Source organism: Anolis sagrei, chromosome 2, assembly GCF_037176765.1.
Source record: "Anolis sagrei isolate rAnoSag1 chromosome 2, rAnoSag1.mat, whole genome shotgun sequence".
Classification (NCBI taxonomy): Eukaryota; Metazoa; Chordata; class Lepidosauria; order Squamata; family Dactyloidae; genus Anolis; species Anolis sagrei.
The window spans coordinates 43661276-43687192 of NC_090022.1; the positions used below are offsets into that span (position 1 = coordinate 43661276).

General features: G+C 40.3%; 1 protein-coding gene across 4 annotated transcripts in view; it reads left to right on the plus strand.

Moving 5' to 3' along the window:
- The window catches only part of CNTN6 (contactin 6), a 304683-nt gene that overhangs the window by 169492 nt on the left and 109274 nt on the right, over positions 1-25917 (plus strand). For 3 of the 4 annotated variants that reach the window (XM_060766325.2, XM_060766326.2, XM_060766324.2), the window contains 3 exons: positions 13684-13779; positions 22188-22391; positions 24508-24610. In XM_060766325.2, the coding sequence (XP_060622308.2) occupies positions 13684-13779; positions 22188-22391; positions 24508-24610 (403 nt within the window). The remainder of the gene's footprint in view (positions 1-13683; positions 13780-22187; positions 22392-24507; positions 24611-25917) is intronic. The other variant, XM_060766327.2, reaches the window with a different exon arrangement.

A 25917-nucleotide genomic window follows, 5' to 3' on the forward strand; every position in this document is an offset into this window, starting at 1 on the left:
TGGCCCTCCTCCAATCTGCTGGAACTTCTCCCGTTCTCCAAGAACTCTCAAAGATGGTTGCCAATGGTTCCGAAATGACTTCCGCTAGTTCCTTCAATACTCTTGGGTGTAGTTGATCTGGCCCTGGGGACTTGAACTCATTAAGAGCGGCCAGGTATTCCTGGACGACTTCTTTCCCAATTTGGGGTTGGATGTCCTCCAATCCCTCATCCATTTGGGGTTGGATGTCCTCCAATCCCTCATCCAAATCATGATCCATAGGAAGGATATGTCACCTCTGGAGGGAAATGGGAAATATTTCTAATCTTGGTGCCTGATAATCTACAATCTGTCAAAGGTTTATTCATATATGTATTTACTTGAGGACAAATCCGACTGATATCAGTCATTACATCTGAGCAGACATGCCTTGGAGAGCATTGCCCAAGTTCTGTGCTGTAACAATATGCAAGGTGTATTGTTGAAGGCTTTCATGGCCGGAATCACTCAGTTCTTGTGGGTTTTTTCGGGCTATATGGCCATGTTCTAGAGGCATTTCTCCTGACGTTTCGCCTGCATCTATGGCAAGCATCCTCAGAGGTCTGCTGGAGCTGGGAAAAAGGGGTTTATATATCTGTGGAATGACCAGGGTGAGACAAAAGGCTTTTGTAAGTTGGGCTAGGTGTGAATCTTTTCAACTGACCACCTTGATTAGCATACAATGGGCTGACTGTGCCTGGAGCAAACTCTTCTTGAAAGGTGATTAGATGTCCCTGCCAGTTTTTCTCTCTGCTGTTTTAATTTTAGAATTTTTTAATACTGGTAGCCAGATTTTGTTCATTTTCATGGTTTCTTCCTTTCTGTTGAAATTGTCCACATGTTTGTGGATTTCAATGGCTTCTCTGTGTAGTCTGACATGGTGGTTGTGAGAGTGGTCCAGCATTTCTGTGTTCTCAAATAAAATGCTGTGTCCAGGTTGGTTCATCAGGTGCTCTGCTATGGCTGACTTCTCTGGTTGAAGTAGTCTGCAGTGCCTTTCATGTTCCTGGGTTCTTGTTTGGGCGCTGCGTTTGGTGGTCCCTATGTAGACTTGTCCACAGCTGCATGGTATACGGTAGACTCCTGCAGAGGTGAGAGGATCCCTCTTGTCCTTTGCTGAACGTAGCATTTGTTGGTTTTTCCTGGTGGGTTTGTAGATTGTTTGTATGTTGTGTTTCCTCATCAGCTTCCCTATGCGATCAGTGGTTCCCTTGATGTATGGCAGGAACACTTTTCCTCTGGGTGGATCTTCATCTTTACTCTTGTGGCTTGTTCTTGGCCTTGCAGCTCTTCTGGTGTCTGAGGTGGAGTATCCATTGGCCTGTAGAGCCCAGTTGAGGTGGTTCAGTTCATCTTGGAGGAGGTGGGGTTCACAGATTCTTTTTGCACGGTCTGTCAAGGCTTTAATGGTGCTTCTTTTTTGACTTGGGTGATGGTTGGAGTTTTTATGTAGATATCTATCTGTGTGTGTGGGTTTTCTGTAAACGGTGTGACCCAATTGTTGATCTGGTTTGCGGATGACTAGGACATCTAGAAAAGGCAGTCTTCCTTCCTTTTCTTTTTCCATAGTGAACTGGATGTTAGGGTGGATGCTGTTAAGATGTTCCAGGAACCTGTTGAGTTCTTCATCTCCATGGCTCCAAATGGTGAAAGTGTCATCCACATATCTGAGCCATATAGTGGGCTTTTTGGTTGCTGTTTCAAGAGCTTGTTTTTCAAATTGTTCCATGTAGAAGTTAGCTATGACCGGGCTGAGAGGGCTCCCCATAGCTACTCCATCTTTCTGTTCGGTGCTTCTTGCATGTTATTTCCCTTTGACTTTTGGAGCCTCTGATTATGGGGATTTATGTTTAACTGCCCATAATTTCAGTACAAAGAAGTTTTGTCTTGCCAAATGATAAAAAGGAATTAATTGGAAATGAACCAGAGAACAGGCTTTCTTTAAGAACCATTTTATGTGTTATTTTAAGAACATTTGAAACTTGGTTAATGTATCATAAATGAATACAAGGAATACTTGTACAAGGCTCGTTTCAAATCTACTTCTGGAGCCTTGCCTCCATGTGTCATTGTACACAGACATATAAATAGACCTTGGAAGTATTACTTTTGGGGGCTACAGCTTGCAAAATCCCAAACTAGCATGGACTGTGAAGAATTTGGGGAACTGTAATCCAAAGGTAACTTTCCCAGTCTTTTTATATTAGCCTTTCTACATTATGTCTTCAATGTAGCTAAAGTTAATTGTAATAAGTTCTGTTGAAAGCAATGTGGTTTGTTAATTCTGATTGATTTGTTCTACAGGTCTCATGTTGTGTTTGCTTGTATTTTAAAAAGAATATGGGAAAGTGGGCCATAAGAAAGAACTATGAGAGATCTATGGAAATGCAAAGCATGTGACAAAGAGAAAAATGTTTCTTTCCCAAATCAAGACTGTTTGTGTGCAATTAATATCACAAGGTAATAGAGGTAACAAATTACTAGTTCCCTGAACACATGTGGTGCAGTTGCTTATGCAAATTCTTACAATAGACTTGCTCAGAAAATTGCCAAGTTCATCCTTTTCTGTTATGTTTGCTTGGGTGAAGAATTGGATTGTGATCCATCATTTCCAGTTGCATTAGTTGTGCTCCAATATATCACATTTTACATAGTGAAGTGAAAGGATGGATGGCATTAGGTATCATGAACCAAAACATTTCCAAAGAAATATGGTTGGCGGGGGGGGGGGGGGGGGCTGAGGAAGTGTTTCTCTTCTAAATGCTTTGGCTTTTTGGTGTTATTCAATCATGGTCTATAATTATAACAGTAATATTTAAGATTATAGATGACAAAACATTTATGGAATAAAATCGAAAGTTCAAGAAAGCATGAAATTGCATTAATTCCAATGAACTGTTAGTAATTATGCAAGGTGATAAATTTGGTTGTTCTAATTATCCATAGCATGTATTAGGATGTTCTTATTTCTTTAGTTTAGTGTTTAGGAAGACAAGGCTGTCTGACATTCCTTCTCAAATTAAGTTAGCATGTTTTCTAACTAATTTCTTGCATTAATTACAAGATCTCGAGATTAAATATTCTCTCTACTTGAATGGCGTGCCTGAGATATCTTTGTCCTTATTGCTCTGCATCCAATTTTATTACTTTTATCCGGTTTTCATTAAAGCAGCACAAGGCAGATTTCCTATTTGTTGCTGCAACCTAGATCAGACTGAGAAAGAACAAGACCAAATGCAAACTTTATGGTTCAATGGAAACTGATATCAGCTCTCTCTTGTCACTCATAACCTCTTAACATTTCCAACCAGAGTGAGCAATTGTAGTTGGTCTTGAGAGTCCAATTTCATGTCCTTTGGACACTGCATATATGACAGCTTTATCAACAGTTCAATTGGTGCTATTGTCGAAGATCTCTGGTCCTCCTCAGTTTGCTGCAGCTCCCAATTGGTCCAGTAAGACAAACAGGAATTGAAGTCAGGACTTGAAATCAATTTATTTACTTCTAGCCAAAGTGGACACTGGGGGATAGCAATTCCCAAACCCAGCATAGTTTTCAAGTATGAACATGGGTATTACATAGAACAGGAGTTCTCAAATGTTTTTAGCTGTGGAGCCCTTTTTGAAACAAAAGTTTCTCATGGAGCCCAAAGAAATGTTTGTATATTATATTATACATCATATATATATTGGATTGTGATGGACAGTATTGCAATAATTTATTTATTTATTTATTTAGTACACTTGTATACCGCTAATATCTCAGCCTAAAACGGCGACTCATTGCGGTTTACAACATTTAAAAACAACAATATTCCAATTAAAAATATAAAACACATACATATACAATACACAGTATTGGGCCACCAATACAGACCAATGCATCTCTTAAATTAAAATCATAATCCAATTTCGTTGTCTGTGATTGCCAGTCCTTGATCAGAGATTTCATCGCATCGGATTAGCCGAATGCTTGCTCAAACATCCATGTCTTGAGTTTTTTCCGAAATACTATCAGCGAGGAGGCTGATCTTATCTCTATAGGGAGGGCATTCCAAAGCCGCGGGGCCACCACAGAAAAGGCCCTGTCTCTCGTTCCCACCAGCCGCACCTGTGAAGCAGGCGGGATGGAGAGAAGGGCCTCTCCCGAAGATCTTAGGGTCCTGGTGGGCTGATAGGCCGAGATACGTTCGGATAGATATGTTGGGCCAGAACCGTTTAGGGCTTTAAAGGCCAATGCCAGCACTTTGAATTGGGCCCGGTAGCTAATTGGCAGCCAGTGGAGCTGGTACAGCAGAGGAGTTGTATGCTCCCTGCGCCCTGCTCCTGTTAGTACCATGGCTGCCGCCCGTTGGACTAGTTGGAGCTTCCGAGCCGTCTTCAAAGGCAACCCCACGTAGAGAGCGTTGCAGTAATCAAGGCGGGATGTAACCAGAGCGTGGACTACCATGGCCAAGTCAGACTTCCCAAGGTACGGTCGCAGTTGGCGCACAAGTCTTAACTGTGCGAATGCTCCCCTGGTCACCGCCGAAACCTGGGGATCCAGGCTCAGCAATGAGTCCAGGATCACACCCAAACTGCGAACCTGTGTCTTCAGGGGGAGTGCGACCCCGTCTAACACAGGCTGTAACCCTATACCCTGTTCGGCCCTGCGACTGACCAGGAGTACCTCTGTCTTGTCTGGATTCAATTTCAATTTGTTCTCCCCCATCCAGACCCTCACAGCGGCCAAGCACCGGTTCAGGACCTCGACAGCCTCCTTAGTAGCAGGTGGGAAGGAGTGACAGAGTTGGATATCATCTGCGTACAGATGACACCGCACCCCGAAACTCCGGATGATCTCGCCCAGCGGCTTCATGTAGATGTTAAACAACATGGGGGACAGTATTGAACCCTGAGGAACCCCACAAAACAAAGGTTGTGGGGTAGAACAGGAGTCCCCCAGTAACACCTTCTGAGACCGACCCTCGAGGAATGACCGGAGCCACTGCAAAGCAGTACCTCCGAGACCCATTCCCGCGAGGCGTCCCAGAAGGATACCGTGGTCGACGGTATCGAAGGCCGCTGAGAGGTCGAGTAGCACCAACAGGGACACACTCCCCCTGTCGAGCTCCCGACGGAGATCATCCACTAAGGCGACCAAGGCTGTCTCGGTACCATGCCCCGGCCTAAAGCCAGACTGTGCCGGATCCAGATAATCCGTGTCTACCAAGAATGCCTGGAGTTGTGAGGCCACCACACGTTCCATGACTTTGCCCAAAAAGAGGAGATTGGAAACAGGCCGATAGTTGACGAATTGAGTGGGGTCCAGTGATGGTTTCTTCAACAGCGGTTTTATCACAGCTTGCTTTAAGCTGGCTGGAAATATGCCTTCCCGAAGGGAGGCATTAACCACCACCTTAACCCACTCGGCCAATCCCCCTCTGGCCTCCTTTAGAAGCCAGGATGGGCAGGGGTCTAGGATGCATGTGGTAGCTCTCATTCCTCCAAGCACCTTGTCCACATCCTCGGTTTGAACTAATTGAAATGAATCCATCAAAATTGGACAAGCAGATGCTCGTGTTACATCCTCAGAGACTGCCGTTAATATGGTATCCAGTCCAGAGCGGATCAAAGCGACTTTGTCTGCAAAGAACTGAGCAAAGGCTTCACAGCGAGCTGCCGAGTCATCAGGGCACCCATCCTGAATGGTGGGTTTTAACAGGCCTCTGACAACTCGGAACAGTTCAGCCGGACGGTTCTTTGCAGACGCAATAGTGGCCGCAAAGAAATCCAGCCACCTTTTGCCATGCAAAAAGAAAAAAAACCAGTCAAAGCACTCCCCCCAACATCTAATACCAAGTCTTTGTAATAATAATAACACAACCCCAAGAGCCCATCTAGCCCAACCTCTTTATACCAGGCAGGTAAAACACAATCCAATCCTTCCTGGCATATGCCCCCCCCCCCCGGTATGCAGGTCCTTCAGTGGCAACAGGGAAGAGGGGGTTCAGAGAAGGGGCCTTCCCTCCAATCCACCCCCTCCCAATAGACTTGCCTTTGAGGATGGAGAGAAATTGAGCAGTGGTAGGGCTGTGGAGGGCACTGTGGGGTGGGAGGCACCACATCTGGAGCCAATCTTCATCTTGTTCTTTCTGGGGAAAGGGCCTTTGGATTCTGTGGAGCAGAGGAATCTGCAGGGTCCCTGAGGGAAGAGCAGGTGGATGAAGGCAGCCATGGCTGGAGTGGCTAGGCACAGATGCCAGATGCCCTACTGAGGAGAAAGTGGTGGCAATGGTACCTGTCATGGTACACAGAAGACATCCTCACTGTCTGATTCTAGGAAACACCTGCCAACCATGTGCAACATGAGACACTAGATGAAGGGCAGTAGGTGGCCAGAGGGTGAAGGGAGGTACCCAGGGAGCAAAGAGGAGGAAGGAAGTGCGGAGGGCTCCACAGAGTGCATTGATATAGAGAATCTAACATTTGAGAATGAGAAACAGATATGATTGGTGCAGTTCCAGGACCAGTGGCTTCATTGCATAGAGGGGCTAACCTGTTCCTGGCCGTTGATAGGCTGAACGTTTAAAGATATGTGAATCTTGATTGCTAATTGCCTGAGGATCTGGCAAAAAATGCAATACTCATTGGTTGAATTTGAAGCTGTCTGTTGCTTGTGGTGTACACCTCTTTGGGAGCAGAGAACCAACTTAAGACTGAATGATAAACTCTTGATGCTATCAGTGTTAATGTTAATTGTTGGCATGATACATAGAGGATGTTAGAAAGGAATGAGGGATAGAGAATCTATTCTCTGTTCTGTGGCAGATTGTTATTCCCATTAGTGCTAATGGGAGCACCTGAAAGCACATAGAAGAGGAAAATGTTTGTTTACATTACATTAGTACAATTTCTCCAGATACTGTTGTTTATCACCTTAACTAAACACCTCAGCAATCACTGTGATTTGCCCATCTTTTGATAATTGTAGGGAGAGGCAATTAGAGCACTTCAGATTGTTGATTATTCTAAAACTTCATTATGTTTACCATTTTCTATTATAGCTGCTTTTAAAATATCTAAAACAGAAATCTTATTCAGAAAGAGAGAGAGAGAGGGGGGGGGAGAGATTACTCAGGTGTAATTTAATTCACGTGATAAAGATATGTTTGTTGAACTGTTCATTTACAACATGGAAAGATGTAGGCTGTGGCCACAAGGATGTTTTTATGGCACACAGGTCCCTCAGGCACCTTAAATTAGACTATGGACCTCGTCACATTAAGACCGGGATTCACAAGTGAAGAGGGAGTGTCATACGATGGACAATTTTGCCCGTATGATGAGGTCATTTTTTCTGGTTTTAAAAATGAATGAATTGCCATACCTGAAAGATCCAGGAGTGTCATTTGACTTGTGTGAACTGTATATATGTATAAGTTAATCTCATGTATAAGTTGAGGACAGGTTTTGGGGGGCAAAATGATAGATTTTGATATGACCTGTGGATAACTTTAAGGTTATTCTGTGGAGAGGGGAAAGTGCCATCTCAAGGAGCCAGCCATCCCTGGCCACATTTCAATTTCCCTATCCCACCATTCAAAAAGACCAAAAGTAGTGTCATGGCAGAGAGAATAGAAAGGGTCAGTGCTTCTTGGTTCTTCAGAGATGGGCTAAGCTCTTGACTTTTGTCATTCTGCTCAGAGAAGGGGATTGTTCCTTTTCAATAAAAGTACAGTACTTGTCATGATAATTCAAATTAGATTATTTAGTTGTGACTAAACTTTCTAGACTTGTACATAAATATATAGGCTAGATTACAAAGACTTCCTGCACTGTTTAACACTGGCCAAAATACCTGCTTTTAAAAACAAGAAGTGCACCTTTGGCCCCCAATTTCCCCCTTTGGCATTTTTAGTAAGCTACATGGTTCAAAGTAACCCTCAAGGGAAGAATATTAGAGTGCAGAGGCACTGAAGTTTCTCTCCACAACTTTACACATGTGAGCAGTACACAAACATAATCTTCCTTCCTCTCCTTCCTCTAATCTTGCTTGTGTTGATATATAGACATGAATATATTCTCAGGCTTCTTAAGTGAAAACAAAGGAGAGCACACTCAAATCCTCTACTATGCTACAGTCATCACCTTGTATATTTGCCTTTACAGGCTTCCAGCACTAGCAGTGTTTCCTTTTCAACTCCTTTTTGGAGAACTTCATTCCTGCTGTGTTGAATGACCTAAAGAAGTTTCCATCTTTTTTTTCTGTTGCCAGAAAAATTGTCTGCCTGCAACTTGGGGGTGGTTGGCATATGCCCGGTATCCAGGTGACTTATTCTCCATCCTGGTTGGGGTCATCCAGGTGACTAGCAAGTGCAAGTTAGCCTGAGTGGTGCTGGATAGGAACCTGCACTATGCCCCCTCTCAACTGTTGCCAGTGTCACTAGTCTGAGTCATATGGATCCATCCAGAGGCTCCTCTTTTGGTGCTATCTGACCAGCAGCTGGGCTGTCCAAGTATGGGATCCCTGATTTCAGCTGTATACAATAAGCAAATTGTAGCCTTTGTTACCAATATTTGTATGTGGCTGGTTTTTGTTATGAGAGTAAAGGGGTGGGGTCTCCCTGTGCATGCAAGAATATCCTGTTTTCATTCAGGATGTTCTCCTCTATTGACTCTGACACTCTTCTCATTCTCCGAAGAAGAAAACATCACATCATTTTAAGGAAAACAGTGTTTATCATGCTTGTCCAATTTTGTGGGATTCTTTTAGGCTTGTTCTTCCTGAGACCGTGGAGGAGATTCTTGGTGCTGTGAGGGCGACCACGTCGGCTTTAGACCCTTGTCTGTCTTGGCTAATTAAATCGGCCAGGGAGGGGTATGTGTTGATCATTAATGCATCATTGGAGCAGGGGGGTTTTCCATCTAGACTAAAACAGGCTGTGGTTCGTCCACTCCTCAAAAAGGTCTCCCTTGACTCCATGGTGCTGAATAACTATAGACCAATCTCCAACCTCCCGTTTCTGGGCAAGGTGCTGGAGTGGGTGGTTTCTAGATGACATCAATTACCTGGACCAGTCACAGTCTGGTTTCAGGGCTGGCATGGCACCAAGACGGCTTTGGTCGCCTTGGTGGATGACTTCCGTAGAGAACTTGACAGGGGGAGTGTGACCCTTTTGGTCCTCTTGGACATCTCAGCGGCTTTCGATACCATCGATCATGGTATCCTTCTGGGACGGCTCTCTGGGATGGGTCTCGGGGGCATGGTTTTGTCCTGGCTTCGATCCTTCCTGGAGGGCCGATCCCAGATGGTGAAGCTGGGAGATGCCTGCTCGGACCCCTGGCCTTTGACCTGTGTGGTCCCACAGGGCTCTATTTTATCTCCCATGCTTTTTAACATCTACATGAAACCGCTGGAAGAGGTCATCCGGAGTTTTGGAGTTGGGTTCCATCTCTACGCAGATGACACACAACTCTATTACTCATTTGCACCTAATTCCAAGGAAGCCCCTCGAGTGCTGGACGAGTGCTTGGCCGCTGTGGCGGTCTGGATGAGGAGGAACAAGCTGAAGATTAATCCCGACAAGACAGAGGTCCTCCTGGTCGATTGAAAACCGGATTGGGGTATAGGTTTGCAACCTATGCTGGATGGGGTTACACTCCCCCTGAAGTCACAGGTCCGCAGTTTGGGAGTCCTCTTGGATTCATCGCTTACGCTTGAGGCTCAGGCGTCGGCGGTGTCCGGGAGGGCCTTTGCACACTTGAGACTCGTGCGCCAACTGCGACCTTACCTTGTAAAGGCTGATCTGGCCGGGGTGGTTCATGCCTTGGTCACCTCTAGATTGGACTACTATAATGTGCTCTACGTGGGGCTGCCCTTGAAAACGGCTTGGAAATTTCAGCTAGTCCAGCGGGTGGCAGCCAGGATGTTAACTGGTGCTCCTTACAGAAAGAGGTCAACCCTCCTGTTCAAGGAGCTCCATTGGCTGCAGTTCATTTTCCGGTCCCAATTCAAGGTGCAGGTGCTCATCTACAAAGCCCTAAATGGTTTGGGACCTGCCTACCTGCGTGACCGCATCTCCATTTATGAACCCGCATGCTCCCTCCGATCATCTGGAGAGGCCCTGCTCACGATCCCACCTGCGTCGCAGGCGCGTTTGGTGGGGACAAGGGACAGTGCCTTCTATGTGGTGGCCCCCAGACTCTGGAACTCTCTCCCCAAGGACATCAGACAAGCCCCAACATTGGCTGTCTTTAGGAAGAGCCTGAAGACCTGGCTGTTCCAGTGTGCCTTTCCAGAATAGGAAATTCCTGGCTTCAAGTCCCAAGTGCACTTTGTTAAAGATTCAGGATTATCTGCACATTTCACCTACCTCCAAATACTTCTACATATTACCTGTCAAGTTCAGCACTTATAAATTTTGTCCATTACATTTGGCCCGGCCTTTAGGTTTTAATTGCATCAAGGTGTTATTGTTCTACTGTTTTATTGTTTTGCTTGATGTTTTTGTATTTGCTTATGAGTTTATTGTGTATTGTATGTTGCTGATTGTCGGCAGCCTTGGCCTTTGTAAGCCGCATCGAGTCCTTCGGGAGATTTTGCGGGGTATAAATAACGTTAATAATAATAATAATAATAATAATAATAATAATAATAAAGTCTTCAGTGAAATTGCAAGAGTTGGTAAGTCCATCAGCTGCATAACTCCACTGATCTGTCAGTCTACTTCTCAGTATTCTCTAGAAATGTCCCATATGGTTCAGTATATATCAGTAATGTTCTTGTGATAATCTAATTTGGTTAACAGAGAGAAACATATGTTTTCCCTGCCACAAGCATATCTCATGCTTGCTGTGGTCTATGACTGCTTCCCCTGAATGGTGATGACTTGCCAGCATGCACAGCTGAGCTGTGGCATTTCTGCACCAGCATCAGAAGAATCACATTCACACCTGAGCATTCTGCTGAGTTTACATGGTATCATTACAGTTTTGACTGATTAGCTGTACCATGTCAGTCATCGCATGCCAGAATGCAATGATGAAAGGGAATTGCTGAGGAGGAAGGGGCAATTGGAAGGCAATTGGAAGGGAATTGCAGCTAGTAGCAAAATGCAATGTGAAAGAAGTCAATGCTCGTAAAGTAAGACAAATGCAGGCAGAGGGCGGAAATGGAGAATTATGGAGAATCAGGTGATAACTTATTCATAGATTTCTGCAGAAAACACAGCCAGCGAGTAAGCCAACTGTGAAATAGGGCTGCTGTTCCTTAAATGTCTATTAGCTATTGCAATCCACACTGAGCACCTGATCTCTGCTCCACACTCCATGGTAACAGGGCGAGAAATCATTATGCATGATTAGCTTATGACATATCATGTTATAACATTAGGAAATACAATAAGAATAAAATATATGAGATTTGAAGCAAATGTTATAGGTGACCATGTAAGGTTGTTGTTGTTATTGGGAGCTCTAATTCCATCATCAACATCTTAGGTCAAGCGTGGGATCTAGCATTAGATAACTTCTCATAAAAATAGTGGTGACTGGCTACCTTTCACATCCATCAAGTGGTCTCTCTTTGTTTGCCTCATGTACCAAAATATTTTGCCTGATTATATATGCTAAGCAACTTGACTTGAATAGAAGGAGGGTGTAAGTTAGGCCCCACTATAAGGTGCAAAATGTCTTGGCCATGCTTTGCATAGACCATTAAAAAGTTTATTCATTATTTCAAAACTACTGAAAATCAAACTTTCTTGCACTGCAATCTGATGGCAAATATTTTGGAAAATAAGAATGCCTATATTTCCAATTTTACAACACTTTTGTAAAGATATATATAAATTTGTTGTCAACAGTAACCCTGCTCCAGTCTTTTACTGAATCCAGTTATAAGTCTCAGCAGTAGCCTTATGGATGGAATTTATATACTTGTCAGCTAACTAAGGTCTTTATTGCATGCAACAGGCAATGGTCCATATCACACAACGCCATGTGCACCCTGCTTCCAACCTGCCTATCAATGATAGCATGACATGACTGTAATGTAATAGTGGGTTCATGTGATAAATTTCTGAGTTCCATTGAATGTATAGATCTACTTTAGATTGTTCAAGTAATTGAATTCATGCCAACATGTTCAAAGCTTCTCTTTACCTAAGCGATTTTTTGTCTTTTAAATAAAAAACTGTGTGCAACACAGCAAAAGATCAGTTTCTGGATTTAATTTCATAGTTATCAAAATGGATAGAAACTGTTCTGGCATGAAGAGTACTAGTGCCATCTCGCAATGTAAAAATGAATAGCTGGTAGGTAGACCTAAGCCACATTTAGCCAATAGGTAAATTCTGAAATGACTGCCAATATGTCATCCCACTCAAGACATAGCTGTGTTTGTATCAGTAAGTAGAGGGATCTTGTAGCACCCTTGAGACTACCTGAGAGAAATGGGTTTGCAGAATAAGCTTTCCTAAATTAGATCTGCTTCCCAGTACATCCATCTAAGCTTATGCTACAAATGTATTTCAGTCATTTAGTCTCAAAGGTGCAATGAGATCCCTCTGCAATGTGTAATCTTATTAGCTTCACAGATACTTTTCTGAAGCTGATTTCTACTAGCTGCAGTCGTTGCAGACTATATATACAGAGTAATGTAAATAAGTGTTTGTTGTTTTTGTAAAAAGTATTTCATAAAATAAATCATATTAATTTTATTATGTTCATGGGCTTTCCTTTCCATTGTTAAACTCTTCCTAAAATATATGCTATTTTCAAAAAATGGCAGGAGTTATATCACTAGCTTAATTGCCTCTTGGATTTTGTGTGTGTGTAATGGGGCTGTATGAAAGCATGGATCTGTCTGTGACATTGTTGGTGAAACACAATTTCTCTCCTCTCCTAAAGCTCCCTTTGGGTAACCTCCAGATCTCCTCTAGAGGACAATTACATTACATTCAGCCAGGTGCATAAAGTTTTCAGATTGCACCTCAGACTGCTACTTGAACTACTTGGAAAATGAAACAAGGAGCAACCTGAAACTTGTATAGCATCTGGCATCTATTAGACCCTTATATAATTGCCTCTTGCCTCCATTTTAATTGTTTTCCACTTTAAGAATATTACAGAATACAGACTATGGTTTCAACATCAGCAAATGGTTTCCTCTTCTCTTCTATTTTCCTTACTGAATAGTCTGGTGAAGTATTCTGTGAAGTGGATTACATAAACACAATGTTCATTGTTCTGAAAAACTACTTTCAACAAATTAGCACCTTCTCAATATTGAAAATGAAATGGGGACAATGTCAAGTAATCCATTTCAGATCCATGTTTTAACACAACAAAGCATGGACAAATCAAGGAGTAGTGCATGTTTGTGAATGGATACTTCTGCAAGAACACAGCAGGTGTAGAACTAAAGGAGACAGTTACCTTATATCTTACTCTATTTATGAGAGGCTGAAACTAGTTGCCATTTAATTTGGCCCTTTCTGAATAAACAAAATCTTCATAGGAAATGAAAATACAAGAAGTGAAAAAGCAAAACATAATAAAAATCAGTATAAGCACATCATTGTCATAATAACCTCAGAGTCATCTCAGTATGAATGTCAAAACTGGATCTATTGTTTGACACATGATACATCTAACAGAAATTTTAATTTCTCTCTCCTTAAGATCTTGAAAACTTTGAAACCAAAGCAAGAAGTACCGTATCTGTTAGAGAAGGACAAGGAGTCGTTCTGCTGTGTGGTCCTCCACCACACCATGGAGGTACTAAGGCATTTTGTGTTGTGTTTTATACTAATAGACAGCACAGATAGTGGGTGGGCAGAATGTGTTATAAGTGCTTAAAGTATTTAAAATCTAGGAGTGTAATCTCTTCAAGCTCAGGGGAAGCACATAGTGGTTTTGCACTAGGGAATTAACAGTTTAGTTTCCTTCTGCTACTTTCTACTTATTTCTATTTTGTTCATGAATACAATTTACCAATATGATAAGTTGTTATATTATTGGGTCAAATCCAGTAGGTACAGCAATTCTAAACCAGTATATAGAGGAATGTGGCATATTTGGCTGTTATTTGACAGTATCAATAATGAAAGACCTGCCACCAAGCTTGGGGGGGGGGGGGGATAATGTGGCAATTCTACATTGTCATCACAAACATGGACACAAGAGATAAATATTTCTCAGCATTCAGGGTTTTTATAAAACAGAACATCATTTCCCCCATCCTGTTATGGGAAAATTGTCTTTTGGTACATTCTGATATTACAAAAATTAAAGCAAATAGTGTTCTAGTCAACTTCTAGATTATGATAGGATCTAAGGAAATTTTGTTTACATCTGAACCTTAGCAGAAAAGAGGGAGCACTACAATCTAGGGAGACATGGAGATATGCGTGCTATGAGTCTCTTGTGAAGATCCTAAGTAGGTATAGGAATGGGTATGAGAAGAGCTGAAAGGTTAACATAGACAATATCACATTTATGCACTAAAGTTTATCATAGAATATATGGCACGCGTGCAGACAGAAATGTTTTTATTTTGTGCCTTCAAGTCAACTCTTACAGGTATCAGCTATATCATAGGTCATGCAGTGCATTTCCATGGTTAAATGAGGATTTGGACCTTACTCTCATTGAGTCCTAGTCTAATAATGAAACCACTACATCACAGTGTGTGCACAAATACAAGATCACAATCAGATTATGTGCAAATTTGTCAACTTTCAAAATTCAATATTTACAAAACTTATAAATAACTTTCAGTTTCTGCGTGCTTGAAAAAAAATAAACAAAGGTGAATCAAATTCCAAATGTTTCAGTCACTAGGGTCAAAGAATCAACACAGAAAGGGAGCATCTAAAAAACACCATTACATCTAATTACATTAATGACAGAACTATATTTCTTCAATGTATTGAGGGAAAAAAACATTTTAGGTCATTATTATGGATTCTATTCAAATAAAATGGCTTCTCTTTTCTTTTACATTGGATTACACCTCTATAGGGTGTAAACTTTGATCCCAGAAATTAGAATTTTTCAATGGGATCAAATTGAAATAAATGGGTGTCTTGTTACAGTTTTGGGACTCTGAAAATTATAAGAGGATTGCTTTTTTTTTTTTTTACTATTAACAGAAAACGGTTACTGTGTCTCACAAATTGTTCCATTATAATAGGTGTGCCTGTAGCATTGAATTCTTTACAAAGGGCTTTATATGCATATTGCCCGTAATCCAATTGCAGCAATCCATATGGAGAACTATGCATCTCTTCCTGAGTTGCCTGCAGCAAAAATGTCATAAATACTTTTCAAACTTTAAAAAGCAACAAAAAGTTATTTTATTTTATTCACATAGAGACATAATATTATGCACTTTACAGAGAAAGAAGGTAGGCACACAGACATTGGGCAGACAAACAAAGATTACATTTTACTTCAGTATTCACACACATATAACCATTCATTCATCATCATGCATACATTACAATGTCTTCTTCCTTCTCCAGGAAAAAAGGAGCCAGGATGCATTCCTATCATATCTTCCATTCTGCGAATACACCATCTTCTTCCATTCCTTGGAGAAGATAGCAGGGGGACAAGACTCCGGTGTCTGCAACAATTTTGGAATAGTAAAATGTCTCTTCTTGTTGTTCATTCGTTCAGTCACTTCTGACTCTTCATGACCTCATGGACCAGCCCATGCCAGAGCACCCTGTCAGCCGTCACCACCCTCAGCTCCTTCAAGGTCAAGCCAGTCACTTCAAGGATTCCATCCATCCATCTTGCCCTTGGTTGGCCCCTCTTCCTTTTTCCTTCCATTTTCCCCAGCATCATTGTCTTCTCTAAGCTTTCCAATCTTCTCATTATGTGGCCAAAATACTTCATCTTGGCCTCTAATATCCTTCCCTCCAATGAGCAGTCGGCCTTTATTTCCTGAAGTATGGACTGGTTGGATCTTCTTGTGGTCCAAGGCACTCTCAGAACTTTCCTCCAACACCACAGTTCAAAAGCATCTATATTCCTTTGCTCAACCTTCTCTATGGTCCAGCTCTCACATCCGTAGGTTACTACAGAGAATACCATTGCTTTTATTATGCGGATCTTTGTTGCCAGTGTGGTGTCTCTACTCTTCACTATTTTATCGAGATTGGTCATTGCTCTCCTCCCAAGAAGTAAGTGTCTTCTGATTTCCTGGCTGCAGTCTGCGTCTGCAGTAATCTTTGTACCTAGAAATACAAAGTCTGTCACCGCCTCCATGTTTTTCCCTCTATTTGGCAGTTATCAATTAGTCTGGTTGCCATAATCTTGGTTTTTTTAATGATTAACTGCAACCCAGCTTTTGCACTTTTTTCTTTCACCTTGATTAGAAGGCTCCTCAGCTCCTCCTCATTTTTGGCCATCAAAGTAGTGTCATCTGCATATCTAAGGTTGTTAATGTTTCTTCCAGGAATTTTTACCCCAGCCTTATATGTCTCTAATATTTCTGCTGATGTTTCTCCAAAAGGTTGTAAACAAATTACATGCTTTCCCCCCCAGCTAAAACATTCTGACTCCCATCAGTTTCTGACAGATATTAGCTTTTCTTCTTTAACTGATAATTGGTTTTCCTTCTTAAGGTGCCTTTTTCGACATCCTTTCTTTCTTAAGTAAGGAACCATTATAAACATGCCCGTAACTTTAAAAAGTCATTGTCTCTGGTAATGTAAATATATTGTTTTCCACCAAGAGTTAATCATTTGTCTCTGGTCATCAAAGTTAGCAGTTCAGCAGTTTTTATAACGGTTCATCAGTTCAGTTTTTAAAATCAGTTTATCAGTTCAGTAGCTAGGGTGGCATCTCTAGCTTCTATAGGTCCCAAACATACTCCTTTCATACAATTTCATTCAATTTCATTCAAACCACATATAATGTATTTATCACACAAGCACATAAGCTCTTAAAGACACTTCAAGCTTAGCATCTACAGTTACCAACTTTTGTCTCTAATATCCAAATCTTTGGTATAATGTATTAAGAGTGGCATACCTGTCTTTTCTCTCTTTATTGTGCTGTCTGCATTGCACTAAATTAAAGGTTGGGAAGAGAAAATAAGCAAACTGTCAAGTTAACAAGGTATCTTTCTTTGTACCTAATTAAATTGGTGAGTATTGTCAGGTATCTCACAACTCTTATCAGAAATGAGGTGGGGCAGATGTTGGAAAAGCCTGCAGATATTCAGGAGTTGGCACAGTGCTGTAAAAACTTCTGAATAATAATAATAATAGTTGTTGTTACTATTATTTTCATTATTATGTTTATTTATACCCCTCTTTTTCTCTCCACAAGGAGACTCAAAGTGGCTTACATTAAAAGCATTTCAATACAATTTAAAATCTACAAATGTACAAACATTAAAACAGAATTAAATATGATTGGTATTGTAAAATTCAGTTTTAATCCATAAAAACATATTCAAAAATTTAAAAAAACACAGATGCCCCTAACTTGATCTTAAAACTTAATTCTTCAGAAGCCAGTCTGAATAAACAGGTTTTAGCCTGCCACCAGAAGGATAGCAGGGAGGGGACCATTCTGACTTCTCTGGGTAGAGAGTTACTGATTTGAGGGGCAGCAACCAAGAAGGCCCGTATTTCTCATTCCCACCAACTGGGCTTGAGATGGAGTTGGAGCCAAGAGAAGGGTCTCTCCTGAAGATCTCAGGCAGGCAGGTTTGTACAAAGGGCTGTAGTCAGCCAAATAGCCTGGACCTGAACCATCTAGGTTTTTAAAGGTCATACTGGCAGACAGTGGAGCTGCTGTAATTGGGGGGGGGGGGGGGTTGTCCACTCCCTGTACCCAGCCCCAGTCAGTAACCTGGCTTCAGCTTGTTGGAGCAGTTGAAGTTTCCGAGCACTCTTCACAGGGAACCCTATGTAAAGCATGTTACAGTAATCCAGATAGGATGTAATTAAGGCATGTATCACCATGGCCAGATCTGGTTTCTCAAGGAATGGCTTGCAAGAGCCAAAACATGTTGAACAGTTGATTCTTTCTCATTTTGATTTTGTATTCAACATGAATTCATACAGTCATATAAGTTTCCAGTCATAACTTTACAACAATATAATGAAAAACTGTTTAGTATAACTGAACATCTCTAAGTATGGCTGTACAAAAAACTCTATATTTGGTTTCAGAGTGATCAGTTATTTTCTAAAACATGGTAGAGATTTTCTTGTGTTTGAGAAAAAAGCTTGCCAGCCTCTGAGTACTGAATTGCAATGTTTCAGATGATTTTAATAGGCAGGTCTAAGTCTACATGGCTAAATGTGATGGTGTGTTCACACCTGAATAACCATCAGTTCTCATTGCTGTTTTTGTCTCCCAGCAGTTGCTTTGAAGCATGGGTTCTCTGCCTATTGAACTCAGTGGAGACTTCTAAGCTCTGTTGATTTCAATTTCAAACAAACGTTAACCAATATAATGTAGTGACTAGAACTTGAAGAGACTAAGATCTCAACCTCTCCTATGGAAACCCCTGAAGTGATTTTGCTCAAGATATGTTATCTGAAGGCAGTGTAAGACCTCTGAATAATTATTTTCAAGAAAACAGTAGGTTAAAGTCACAATAAGTTGGATTTGACTTGAACATAACAACATAACAACAACAAACCAACATACAACTTAGCTGGGCGTGGGAACTTGCTTGACATTTTTTACCTTCTACCAGCCATTTTGGAGTATTCAGTAGGTTTATATTTGTCTATTGAAATCCATAGAACATGGAGGTCTGATTTTAACAAGCAGATTTAAAATTGCTCCATACTCCATAACAACCCAAGGTCATGGGGTCTGCATTGGAGCTCATTATTTCTGTCTGAAAAAGGCAGGGGGACTAGTGTAGTTTTGCCATCAGAAATCAGAAGTATGTGAATAGAACTGGAGCAGGACCCAAGTTGACTTTGCTTCTTTTCTTTCAATTTTAGTTGTTCACATATTTGAGAATTGCTAGTCTGAATGCTTGTTCAATCCATAGTCCTAGAAAATCTTTAGTAGCATTTCCCAAACTTCCCCTTGCTGGATTTTTATTAACTTCATGACTATATATTGCATAGAAAGTGGTAAGGGAAAGAGAATGCTTTCAGAAAAGAAGCATCTTTGATGGATCCCAAGTGACATGCTGTTTCTAATTATAGTCACATAATATTATAAGAAGTCAGTGTAAAGTTCCACAGAAACCACTGGTGTTTACAGACTCATTATCATACCATACTGATGTTGCAACTGAAACATAAATAATGTTTGCAAAATGGCATTGATGATGGCAAGGAGTCGGAATGGGGAGAAAGAGGCGATGGTTTTGAAATGAATCAGTTGGCAGAAAGTTCTGAGCTCATGAATTAAACATTTAATTAAGGGATGCTAAACTGCTAGATTTCAGAACTTCTGATTTACTATGTTTTATTAAAAATACAATTTCCATGCCACTGCTGCTGCTGCCAGAGCATGATAGAAAAGAGCTCCACACTGTCAGCTGTCAAACTCCTGACAGCAGGAAGGAACAATTGTGACAGAAGGTGAAAATAAGCCACTGAACAGAAGGGCTATGAGTCAGACGAATCAGAGCAGCAGGGGAATCAGAAAGGAGGTGAGCTACCTCCAATACCTAAAGGAGGAAGAATAGGGGAAAGAAGAACAAAGAAAAGTTAGGATAGGAGATGTTTGGGCTTCAAAGCATAGCAATCTTTCAATAAATAAATAAATAAATAAATAAATGTGTGATCCCAGAAATACCTGGGGCACTTTCAGAGGGATGTGTTTGAAGTGGAGTGGCTGTCTCTTCAATGTCCATCCTTGTAGTCCACATACTTTTTTGTACAGGCTGAATGCCTGTTCACACAGCAGAAAGGAGGGATTGCACAACTCCCTGGCTGTGCACACAATGGAGTAGGACCCATGGTATCTGTGACAGAACTTTTTTTTCTTTTAATAAAGCACAACTTTACTTTTAATGCCCAGGCATTAGGTAACTTGGAGCTCTATCGTGTTCAAATTTTCTGTCCCGGTGTGTGTGTGTGTGGGGGGGTGGGGGTGGTGACACAGGATTAATGTTGACAGTGTGCTCCACAGTTTGTTTGGGAAATCTAAAGAACTCTTTCCTTTTTGTAGCTTAACGAAAGGTTTTTCTACCTCTATGGTAATGACCCATCACTGACAAAACTGAGATCTTTATGTTAAATGTTATATTTTGGGGGCAAGGCAGGCATAGAGTAGTTTTGGAATGAACATTAGCAAGTAAAATAAGCTTAGACTGCCTAATTGAGGCAACACACTAACTCTGTTCTATCTGCTTTGGTTTGCCTTTGTTTTCACATGCAAATAAGCATCTCAATTTGCATAAGATACTCTAGGCAACTATATTGTGTAAACAAAAAGTGGTTAAAAATGTGTCCTTTCTATGTGGCCTGTGTTGTGCCTGAATCCTAAGTACACATTTTACTGCCATTCTCTACTTCTTGTTTCTCACGTATATGTAAAAAAGAGAGAATGGAACAGACTGATATCTCTAGAAATGCCCTTAACTCTTGAGTTATATAGATTCAATCAGTCCAGAGTGAAATACCACCATACGAGAAGGTTGAGCTTCATCTGTTTTATGAAGTCATTCCAAAGAAAGCCATGTGAAAACAGGGGATTTAGAATAGAAAAACCAAGTTGGAAGCATTTTAAAGGGTAATTTTCCACTCACTATAGCTCTTCTTTGTATACAACTCTAAAACAGAGCTTGGAAAAGCGACCTTTCTGGGCAATATCTTAGGAGGACACCTAGGCAGCCTGGCCAGATTTTTAGGTTAATTGTTCATCTATGCTCCATGGAACCAAATTGTTGTGCACAATTATCAAATGTGCTTTTACAGCTGCCTAATGATACTATATTTTCTGGTCCAGTTATTGTGCCTGCTAGCAGCCTAAATATTTTCTACTGAAAAATAGTCAGCAGCTGAAAAGAAGAAAGGAAACCTAGCAACTCATAGTGTAGTTCTTCTCACTGCTATGCCCTTTTCTTTATTCTTAATGTGGGTTTTTTGATGTTAATTCATCACGAGGTCCTCATATATTAAATTATACTGAGTCAAGAGTGTAAACAGTCTCTACTGGATAAAAAATTGTGTTGGAACTATAATGGCTCAGATCATTACTGATTGCTCATACAATGAACACTGAATGTGTTCATGCAAATTGCCATCTCTCCTCTCATACAATAATTTTTGACATACTACTATCAAAGATTTAGCACACAGACACCATACCACTAGATCTGCCTTTTCCATTAACCAAAATAATTAAAGGTTGGGAGATGTATTTTTTTGTATACAGGCAATCCCTGAGTTACAAACATCTGTCTTACAAATGACTCATAGTTAAGAATGGGAGTGAGACAACAGAAAGTGAGAGAAATCTATCCCTAAGAAGGAAAATTCACTCCTGAAAGAGTTATCACGGGAAAAAGGTGTTTTTACTGAAGCTTTCTCACCAATCCTTGTTTCCACAAGCCAAATTTTTCAAAATCCAATTATCACCGGGACAGAAAGTGAGGTGAAATCTTCTGAAAATGGGTACAGACAGCAAAACAAACACCACAAAGGGTCCTAACTCTTCCCTATGTTATTCAAAGCGTTCTCTCGTTCTCCCCCCACCCCTCACACTATCTATATCTATATCTATGTGTGTGTGTGTGTGTGTGTGTAGAGAGAGAGAGAGAGAGAGAGAGAGAGAGAGAGAGATCTGGAGTTGCACTTAAAATGTTCTTGTTTCTACTGACACACAAATTTGACTTAAGAACCAACCTACAGAACCAATCTTGTTCGTAAATTGGGGACTGTCTGTATTACAAGAGCTATAACATTCCAAAACCTTTATTTTTAATTTCAAGAAAAAAAAAACCAGTTTTCTATGGGAAAGTGAAAATCAAGGTGGGGAGGGTTGGGTTATTGTTGTAAAATACTATTTTATGATCTAACATTAGGTTGGGTAATTTTTTATGTCAACTATTTTAACACAAAGCAGAACTATATGATAGTAAATTACAGAGACATATTGCCTATTTTCAAATATATCTTCCAATAGTACTTACTCTTAGAGCTTTCTTAGGAAAATATGTGTAATGAGTGTTTGATGTTTTCCAGATTTATCCTATGCTTGGATTTTCAATGATAATCCCTTATATGTTCAGGAGGACAGTCGTCGATTTGTATCTCAAGAGACAGGAAATCTATACATTGCCAAAGTGGAACCTTCGGATGTGGGCAACTACACATGTGTTGTAATAAATACAGAAGCCAAACAAAGTGTACAGGGCCCACCCACACCACTTGTTCTTCGTAGCGATGGTGAGTTGTTTCTGAGTCCTGAATATGCATTTGATTTTTTAAGCTTCATTTTATTACTGGAAGTCAAGTTTGTGCTACTACATTAATTTTATCACGCCTTTTGAATTTATCCTTCAGTTCTCGTCTTATTACAGAACTGTGTGCATGAATAAAGTTGAGTAGGAACTATGAAGTCTTCCAGATATTGATGGATTGCAGCTCCCAACATTACTTACTAATGACTATGCTACTTAGAACAGCAAGTTACTGCAGTTCAATAACATTTGAAGACAGATTTTCCCATTTCTGGTCAAAAGTCTGGTTCCATGTATATAAGACTTCAGTTTTGTAATCCTGTACAGCATTGATTATCTGAGAGAAATTTGAAAACTGAATTGTGAGGATCTAACAGTCCTCTGAAGGTTATTGCTAGTCCCTTGCCTTATAGAATTAACTTCCCCAAGGCTTCCTGGGATAAGTGAGCAACTATTTGACTGATTTATTTGCAATGAGGTTATAGCACAGTACACAAAACACATTACAAGGAAAAGTGTCATGTTGAAATGAATCCTAATTCCCATACTAATGTTTTTTTTCCAGGAATGTTCAAATTCAGATGTGACTGGCTTTCGTTGTTCAAATCTAAAATGCAGAAAACTAGATTGTATCCAGTTTTGTCATTGAAGTGAAAGGATTTCTTTTAAAAGAAGATCTTTAATTAAATGTTCACAGTTAAAAATACAAAGTTGAGAAACTCCCTTAGCAAAGGGTTTAAAAGATGTGGTTGCTTCTCCTTACAGCGCATTCAAAAATGCTGCAATAAAACAGCAAGCAATAATGCAGAGCATGCTTTAAAAGTCATGTGGAAATTTCGGAATGGAATGGTTGATATGGATAATGGGAATTATGAGAGATAGAGACTGTGGATTAGGATCAGGAACTGTGTTCTGAGACCAGACATAAAGCTTAAACATGAATGGGCTCTTTTCTGTTCCCTGTATGTAATATGCCCACAGCACAATCATATGTCCACTGAGAGAGTCTCATTGATTGAATGGAACTTCATTCTGAGTGAACATGTGAAGACCCACACTTTTAGAGCTTTTCTACTAATATATTAGTTTATCCTGTGCGGCTGCCTGATTAATGTCATCTCTGATGACTTTATGCTGCTTTGTATGGCAGTAGTAAGTGACAGACACATCTGTATGGGTTCACATGACAGGTATGCCTATAACATCATATACTTAGGAGTTGTTCTTCTTGGATACAGATAAAATATTGAGTATCTTCCATCTGACTAGGATTTAGGTTGGAAGGAAATGCCAATGAGAAATGAAGTCTTGTTCATTTTGCTGAGATTTTTTTTCATGTCAGGAGCGACTTGAGAAACTACAAGTTGCTTCTGGTATGAGAGAATTGGCCGGATGCAAGGATGTTGTCCAAGGGCCGGATGGATGTTTGATGTTTTACCATCCTGTGGGAGGCTTCTCTCATGACCCCACATAGGAAGCTAGAACTGAGATGAGAGCTTACCCCACTCCCTGGAATCAAACCGCCAACCTGTCTGTCAGCAGTCCTACCAGCACAAGGGTTTCACCCATTGTGTCAACACCGGCCCCATTTTACTGAAATAATTCTTACATATTTAGCTTATTATAATAATGATAATAAATAAACTTTATTTTTAGACCGTCCTTTCAGCCCCAGGGCACAAAGGCAAATATTCGATGTCCAGCATATACCAAAACATTACAGCAATAAACATAATACAGAATGATAACTATTGTGTGTGATTTATTTGGCTTAAGATTTGGATTTGCTCCAAAGTTTATCTGATCCATTTTAAGAATCTGAAGAGAATGTCATGGGCTGTTTATAAATTGCTAAGTGGTAGTCTCTTTTGATAATCTGGATCTTGAGGTTAAGGAGAGCTCACTGATGTGATTCCATTTGTAGGCTTTATCTTGAGCACCACACAGTGGTCCACTCTTTCTCTTATTGGAAGACACTTTATCTCCATGGGAAAAAGAAAGGCCACCATTTTCTATTTACACCAAGTGACAAAGTGGCATTTGTGTTGCAGTAGTTGGATCTAAAACCTGGTTGGAGTGCTTGCTGTTTTGATGTTCAACAGGTGTGATGGGGGAATATGAGCCAAAGATCGAAGTGCGTTTTCCAGAAGCAACACAGGTGGCAAAAGGCTCATCCATTAAACTGGAATGTTTTGCCCTTGGAAAGTAAGCCTTTTAATCTTACCTTTGGGGGGAGAAATGAGGATACTTATTTGTTGTAATAAAATAAGAACATTTCTCAAAATGGTCTACTGAATGAGATATTGATTTGGATGTGAGTGATATGAAATAGTCTCAAAAGAGTTTAAATATTATTTTGCCTAGGGGTCCCATGGACTTCTGGCTTTTACCATCGCACTAGACAAACCCAAATTTCCTTTGCTTTTTCCTGTTCTAAAGATTTATGCAATGGCTAAATTTCCAACAATCAGTTTTTATTTCAACATTTAATACAGTATTAGAAGTCTCCCAATAACCAGATTTACATTTTGACTTCTTGAGTGGATAAATACTATATGCTAATTATAGCAAATCCTTCAGACTAAGAGAAACTTACATTTTCTGTTAACTATTTCAATCATTTCAATGCCTCAGTTAATTTTCCATTTATGTAAAACGAGTGGCTTTAAAAGTCAAGAGGGCTACAAATAGCTGTAGACCTGTGTGTCTGCATGTGAAGATTAATTCTAAATGTTTCACTCCAGATAAATATGTCAGGAATGATCTTTCTGATGATGATAATAGTGCTGATAATAAGAATAAGAATCATAGGTTGGTCAGTACAAACATCTATTTAGAATTCTGTTCCCACAGTGGTCAATTAAATGCATATGGGAAGATTCCAAGCAGGACATGCAACTGGAAATAGAGTAAAGGACTCATGACTGGAAATCATTGATAGCCTTATCCTCCATGACAATGAAGAATCCGCCTTTTTAAAGCAATCTCTTGTGCTAGTGAGTTCCATATTTTGCTTCTGCTAGAAGATATATTCCATCTAATCTAAATCTTTTTCAATTTGCCTTCAAGTAGTATGAGATACTACTGGATAATAATACAGCTTATAAAGTTATGAAAGTATTCTGCATCATGTAATTTTTTTTATATCTTTCACATATCCCATTATCTGCATTTTCATTTTTCTTATAGTGAAGTCATCCCATTCCATCCAGCTATCCCAGGAAGCTTTCACTTTTCCCCACCATTATCAACATTCCGGTCACCTTTTTGAGTTGTTGTGATAAAATTTGTACACTGTTTTCCAACTCTATAGATATTATAAAGGTAGTTCTTAATTCATTTCTTCATATTCTCTCTTTAATGGAATACTGTAATTTATCTATTCTAGGGCACACTTACCCCTCCCCTTTTAGGGGCTACAAAAATGGGGTGTATCTTATGATTAATGGTGCCTTAAATTCATGGGTGTGTGTGTTTAAAATAGCTTTCCTCCAAGGGAGGAAGAAGAAGGG